This window comes from Carassius auratus, chromosome 11, assembly GCF_003368295.1.
Source record: "Carassius auratus strain Wakin chromosome 11, ASM336829v1, whole genome shotgun sequence".
Taxonomy (NCBI): domain Eukaryota; kingdom Metazoa; phylum Chordata; class Actinopteri; order Cypriniformes; family Cyprinidae; genus Carassius; species Carassius auratus.
The window spans coordinates 11,953,037-11,959,890 of NC_039253.1; the positions used below are offsets into that span (position 1 = coordinate 11,953,037).

The 6,854-nt window shown below is 36.3% G+C and overlaps 1 protein-coding gene across 1 annotated transcript; it reads right to left on the minus strand.

Moving 5' to 3' along the window:
* Positions 1 to 2,455: 2,455 nt before the first annotated feature.
* On the minus strand, positions 2,456 to 6,854 carry LOC113111032 (nicotinamide phosphoribosyltransferase-like). Its single transcript, XM_026275405.1, has 4 exons — positions 6,588 to 6,854; positions 4,042 to 4,177; positions 2,831 to 2,934; positions 2,456 to 2,698 (listed from the first exon to the last, which is right to left on the minus strand). Exons 1-4 carry the CDS (start codon positions 6,636 to 6,638, stop codon positions 2,471 to 2,473), a joined length of 519 nt encoding a protein of 172 aa, XP_026131190.1. The 5' UTR covers positions 6,639 to 6,854; the 3' UTR covers positions 2,456 to 2,470.

The following is a 6,854-nucleotide window of genomic DNA, read 5'->3' on the forward strand; positions in this document are numbered from 1 at the left end:
TAGCCAAATCATGCAGTTTGACGTCCAGACCCTCCAGGCTCCCTGACGTGGCCTTCAGGTGCTTGGCCCAGAATCTTTTTGACTCCCTGGAGATTGTTGCCACGGTGATGGGGTACCACATTTGGGCAGCATTGTCTGTTGGGACAGAATGCACACAATCACACGTACGTCAGAGAAGACAAAGATGGCTTGTAATTGCGGCTCACAATTTTCATAGCCCTAAACATTAAAAACACCACTTCATTGATCTGTGGCCTTAAGGACATGCACGTCAGCAAATGACAAAGACAAAGAATTCTGAACCATTTGTGTGTTTCTACATGTTTTTCTCCAGTCTTGACATCAGTACATTAAACTGTGCACTTTGATTAAGTGACAGAATGGCAATAGGACTTTACAAGCAACAGGCAGGATCTTAATGTTCCAGTCAGGTTGGGCTTAAATTCTTTGTTGATTCTTGAATAAAAGACACTTTTTTATTAGGGTATTAAACATGTGGCTGTTGTTCAAAAACAAATAACCATAAGCATAAAAGTAGATTATTTTGCAAGTTGCAGTTCTTTAGAAAGCTCTTTTATTCGAAGAAACTTTAAGTTCATTACAGGGACAATCCACCCGGAAAACAAGTGCCTTGCTCAAGGACATCTACTTACATTTACTTAACAGTCGCTTTTATCTACAGCAGCTTACAAACAAGGGACATCACTGAGGGGAGCAAATTATCATACAAAGAAACAGTCCTGCAACATAACATTTCAGGAGTAATGCAAGTAAATGGGAAAATGTTAAAAGAAAAGTTTCTTTGTGGTTGCTGCAAGTTTAATTTAATTTCTTATGGATGATTTGTGTCTTAAGCTGCTTCTGAAAGGTTTTGATGGTTGTGATGGTCTTAGCAAGTCACGAGGGGGTTGTAAGCTTGCTCTACCACTGAGGAGCAGAGAGAGAGAGAGAGAGAGCGAAGGATCTGGAAAACTACACTGCATCTCATTGTGATGGATCTGTCAGGAACTGTAATGAACAAATACTGGAGCGGAACAGTCGAACATGGCACGTTCAACGACAAATCACGGGCCTGATTCACACGGATTGCATGAACGGATTACATGTATGTATAAAATAAAGTGTTTGTCAAATGCATTAATAAATAGAAATATAAATATTCAACCTTTTTATTTATTTATATTAGGACAATTAATTGAGTCACAATGTTCATTGTGAATTAAAGGCATGCATCTTCAGACCTGGGAGCCAAAAATAAAAATAAAACACTGTCTACATAATTACAAACAGCAAGGATGCAGGCCAGGTCAGTAACTAAATGACCTCATGCCCTCACTGACCCCTCCAGCCTGTCCAAACCTCCCTCAGTTTTTTGGTCCAGGATTAGCAGCTAGGAGCATGCTGGAAATCAAAGCCTGCTGTCATCCTGAACAACAGTACGGCAGAATCATCCAATACGAAGTAATGTGCCGCACCATCAGCTTTAACGGACTATGCTGACAGTCAGACATTCAGAGGGGCTTTGTGTTGCTGTTAAGATTGTTGTAACAACAAAAACACTTTTGTATTAGATATGGTTCATTTCAAATTGTGTGGGGGTCTCAAACAAACGTGGAAAAACATTACAAATATATACTGATCACATGATCATAAATGGATCCATTAGAAAACTGCCTTGAAAGCACCAATTTGTGAAGGGAAATCAGTAACTTACTTTAGTTTGATATGACCCTTTGAGTAACATCCCTTTTCGAGCAACATTTTTCAAGGTTAATTAAATGCTGTTTGGACTTTGTTCTTTGATCAAACTACCATTCAACAATTAGGATCTGTAAGATTTTTTATTTCAGATTTTTTTTTAAAAGAAGCCTCTTATGTTCAACAAGTCTGGATGTATTTGATCCAAAATACAGTAGAAATGGTATTATTGTAAAATATGATTAAAATAACTTTTCTATTTAAATGTGTTTTAAAATGTCATTTATTCCTGTGATTGCAAAGCTGAATCTTCAAGTGCCACATGATCCTTCAGAAATCATTGTAATATGCTTATAAGGGGCTCAAGAACCCTTTCATTACTATCAAAAAGTACAGCTTAAAATCTTAGCGAAAACTATGATACACGTTTTCAGAATGCTTTGATGTAGGGCGGTGCAAAAAATCCAATGTGATTTTCATGCACATCTCGTCAGTAAATCAAAGATACGCAAAAATGCTTTCATAATCGGCAATGATGTTACGTATCTTGTCAGTGATCCATGGCTCTATGTAGTAAATGCCGCTCCATCTGAAAGCACACGCTGGAGATTAACTACTAATCACAGAAGCGGCTTTACTGATGAGATATGCATGAAAATTGCATTTGATTAGAATTTGCACAGCCCTACTTTGTTGGATTAAGTTAAAAAGAACAGCATTTATTTTAAAACTTTTGCATTCTTGGAGAATATTTGTGTGTTTTTTTTTTTTTTCAATTTCTGAAACATTCATTTGGACATTGCAGAACAACATTTGCAATATCTGCATTGGCTTCTTTTAAAAACTGTCTAAAAAAAAGGACAAGTAATACCTCAATAAAATTGGTGAGCCAGAAGAAATCTGGATCCGTGTTCTCCACAGTGAAAAGAACGTTCCCTCTGGGGATGATCTTCCCCTCGGGAACTGCTTTGATACGGATTGGAAGGCGGCCATCATATTTCTGACAACACAATTAGGGAAAGGAAGAAGGCATGTGGTCGTTATCTCCATATGCTCTCATCTCCGGAACAAAGTAAGCAGACTTCAATGTCAAGTAATTGTCAAATATCTGAAAGGAAACTTCTGTTTGTACCTCTAAAACTTTCCTCCATCCCTCTTCATCGAACACTGACTGTTTAAAGTGCAACTGATAAAAGACTTTCGCCTCCTGAATCTTTTCCTCTGTGACAACTCGACCTGCAAGATATTTACATAAATAAATGAGATCAGAGATATTAAAGTCTGTTTATAAAGCACATGCTCTTTAGAACATGCCCTACATGTAAATACTAAACTAACAGGCCATTTAATAATAAAGTAAACGCACAGTTTTGTTCAGTAACTATTATCAAATGTCAATTTCTCTGGTTATAAATGCAAAGTTTATAACTCCCATGACCTCTTTCAGGGAGAATGCAATACCGTGCAATGCCAGAATAACTTCGAATTCAATGAAATATTCATTATGTTAAGAGGGAGTACAAATAGTTTGGCTGGAAAGAAACATTAAATCAGTGGAGACCGAAAAAAAAAAAAACCGCTGCAGTTCACACATTCTGCTCATAGTTGCAGTTTGAAACAAACCACATAATACATACTTTGGAATACTTTAAATGAAATGGGAAGCTTAAGGGGAATCAGCCTTATGTAACTAGGTTGTTTTTGTAGACTTAATGTAGTCTTCTTGTTTTTACTTTCTATAACATGGCTGGTCTGTGTTCATGAACACTTTTATAAAAAATTTAATGTGTAAAAGCATAAGCCACAAAGGACCAATGACAGCATGTTCTCACCTCATGTCATTCCAAACCTGTATGACTTTCTTTTGTGGAGCACAAAAGAATAAAAAATTAAAAATGTCTTTGTCCAAACAATGAAAGTCATTTGGGTCCAATGCTGTTTGAACCCCGCTGACTTTTAATATATGGACAGCTAAAGGATTTTTTTTTCACAAGAAAGTTATTTTTGCAATGGCACGACAAGAGAATGAATGGGTTACACATTTCTTTTTTTCTTTTTTTAAACCAAGGAATGGTTTCAAAACTGTATGACTTTCTTCTTAAATCTAACATTTTTAAACTCTTGCAGCTTGTTTTGACTGCATGTCAATTATAACTGCATTATAACTGTTCTGGAATGTGTGCTATTAGCAGTTTTGGGACAAGTTGTCCATTACATAATGAAAAAGCGTTTTTGGAAATGTACAAACTCAAAAACAAACAGTATGTGTAAGCCAATTGGAACTTCACAAAGGTTTTCGGATCACTGAAGGGGTTACACAATGATGAAAATAGTTGGAATTACCTGCTAGGTACTTCTTTAGAAGATACTGGAGGCCAAAAAACACCACCTCGTTATGCTGCCCCCCCTTTTTGTGCCGACACTCGAAATAGGAGTACACTTTATTGACATTGGGTGGGTATTGCTTGTAGTGGGTAATCTGGAAAGAAGTATTAGAGCATTGAGTATTAGTATAGTTTACACAATCTTTAATTCACCAGATGGCTGTTTCATAAAACAAGTTTACCAAATAAGCCAGGCTTATTTCAGTTAGTCTGACTTATTTTGAACCTCACAATAAACCTGACAATATGTCAGACAAACTGAATAAACATTGCTTATTTGGTAAACTTGTTTTATGAAACAGGCCCAAGTACTTTTATTAATCTAACGTTCAAAAGTTTGGAGTAAAACATTACTCCAGGCTTCACTGTCACATCCTTCAGAAACCATTATAATATGATGATTTGCTTCTCAAGGAATATTTATTTTATTATCGATGTTGAATATTTTTTTGTATAAACTGAGTTTGATCAATAAAAAGTATAAAAGAACATTACATATTAGAATTATAAATATTTTGTAACATTATAAATGTCTTCACTGTCACTTCTGATCAATTTAATGCATCCTTGAAAAACTTATGAAGAGTGTTGCACTTCTGCATTCGTTCCTCATTCTTTTCAATCTGTCAGCTTTAAGCTGTGTTTATGGATCTCAAGGCATTTCATCAAAGTCTTGTTTACTGTATGCTGATACCGTCAAGCTACAGCTGGGGTGGGCTGAAACAGTTTCTTCAATTACAAGTACAGACCTGCCATTATATCCTGGACACAAATTTAATACTAAAAAGCAGCTGGTTTTCGATGCCCTGTGATACAATCTGCATAAACAACACACGGCCGCATTCTCGATGCCCATAATGGAGGGCTTAGTTTTGTGTCCCGTCTTCTTCACAGCAAAAAAAAATTAATATATTTGTATCTGCTTCTTAAGAAACAAATAACGGTCCATGTGATGTTACGTTAGTTGGGTTGTCAAAGATTATTTGTCAGATCAACCCTGAAAGTCTATTTTGCCTATATTTTGCCGACTTCTAAACTGGGCTGAATTGTAAAAAACTATTATTAGTAATTAAACTCATGATTAAATTGGCCAAACACAATGGCCAACATAATTATGCAAGATATGAAAAATGCTAAACATTTTATGACTGCTGGGTGTTCCTCTGCATATGAAATCTGCTTAGCTTCATGTACAATTCTGAGTGGACCTGATAATCAACCCAAACCTGAGTCACTCATCAATGATACCTTGTGCAACCGGTTTAGGTCCTGTTTAGATTTCTGTGCCACTAGGTTTAACATGATGTAACAAAAGTGCATTCCTCATGGGCAGGTATCAAAATCTCATTAAACAATTAGTTATGCTATTTTAAGATCAAAAACATGTTAACATTTAATTTTTGTTGTATGGGATTTAAACATAGATCCAGATGGGATTTGTGGCTGGTTGTTGTGTCAGAGGTTTGTGAAGCACAAAGATTATTACACAACTCTGGCCAGTCAGCATTGGCCAAGGTGGAGAATTAGAGAAGTACAATTCTGAAATCTGTTGTAAAGATCATTAAACCCAGCTGAAGACATTTAAAAATTACAGCCACATCCCAAAAAGCATTGAGCATTAAACAGTATTTCATAACGTGACATTATGTATAGTTTGTAAGTGTCTTGTTACATGATAGTAGCAGTAGTTTGACTTAATTGTTTTGTAATCATGCTACTTCAGATATGGTAGTTTTATCTTTTGATTTATGTGTTTTAACTGATTCCTTACCTGGACTTTTTGACAAGGTCAGATTGTCAAAGTGAAATTTAATAACCCTAATCCCAACCATGTAACTATTTACAGTAGCCTTGCAAAAAGTTAAGATAAAATCACTTTAATTCATAGCTGATAACTAAAATATGTAAATTCTGATTACTGATATATTACAGGTGGGGTTAAATGAGTTACTGCCCAAAGGTACTGTAACTGGAGTTCTAGATTGTGAGATTTAGTTATTTAGATTATAAGTTTACATGAACATTACATTTAAAAATTAAGTCCTTTTGGAATGATATGGTTATAGTTAGTATTATTATTAATAAATAATATATAATATATATATTTTTTTTTTTTTATGAGTTTCGATTCCTAGAATACTGAGTGACATGACGTCACGCGCTATGGCCTCGGCGAAGCTAAAAAGCTGCACAAGCCCCGCCCCCTGCGTTCAGCGTTCATTGAGTGGGGCATTTAAAACGAATTTGAGCTTTCACAGATTCCCCTCAACAAGACAAAATAACACAATAATCGCCATTATGCCATAACTGTAGGCCATTCTGAATCATGTTTTAATTTACATTTCGTCTATTTACAAGGTCAAAGTTGGTTTTATTCCCACATAACGTTAACGTTATATGTTACGGTTAAGCACAAACGGCTAACGTTAGTGTCAGAACAGGCAAAGTTCTATCATGCGACAGTGTCTGCCGTCTGTCAAACGACTCGATCCAGGCGATTCTTACCTTATAAGAGTCCGTCGCTAGTAAAAAATTGAAATCCTGAGCTGCCATCATCGAGGACAAAGTAAAAGCGAAACGTTGGCCCTTCGCTTGGGTATGTATGTGTTCCGAGCCGTGTGTCACCAGTCTCGATAATCTTATTTTCGAGACCTTCCGGGTATGCCAGGAGAAAATGCAATGAAATGCGATCACCTCAGTATCTTGTGTATGTGAGGGCACGCACGGATAGGTTGCATCGTCCAGTATCAGAAACAACGGGGTGGAAAGGGG

Excerpts from the sequence above, each read along its gene's own strand:
- LOC113111032 (XM_026275405.1), bottom strand. The coding sequence starts at position 6,638 with ATGATGGCAGCTCAGGATTTCAATTTTTTACTAGCGACGGACTCTTAT. Across the intron at positions 4,178-6,587 it reads TAGCGACGGACTCTTATAAG|ATTACCCACTACAAGCAATA; the intron begins GTAAGAATCGCC and ends ACTTCTTTCCAG. Across the intron at positions 2,699-2,830 it reads GATGGAGGAAAGTTTTAGAG|AAATATGATGGCCGCCTTCC; the intron begins GTACAAACAGAA and ends TTGTGTTGTCAG.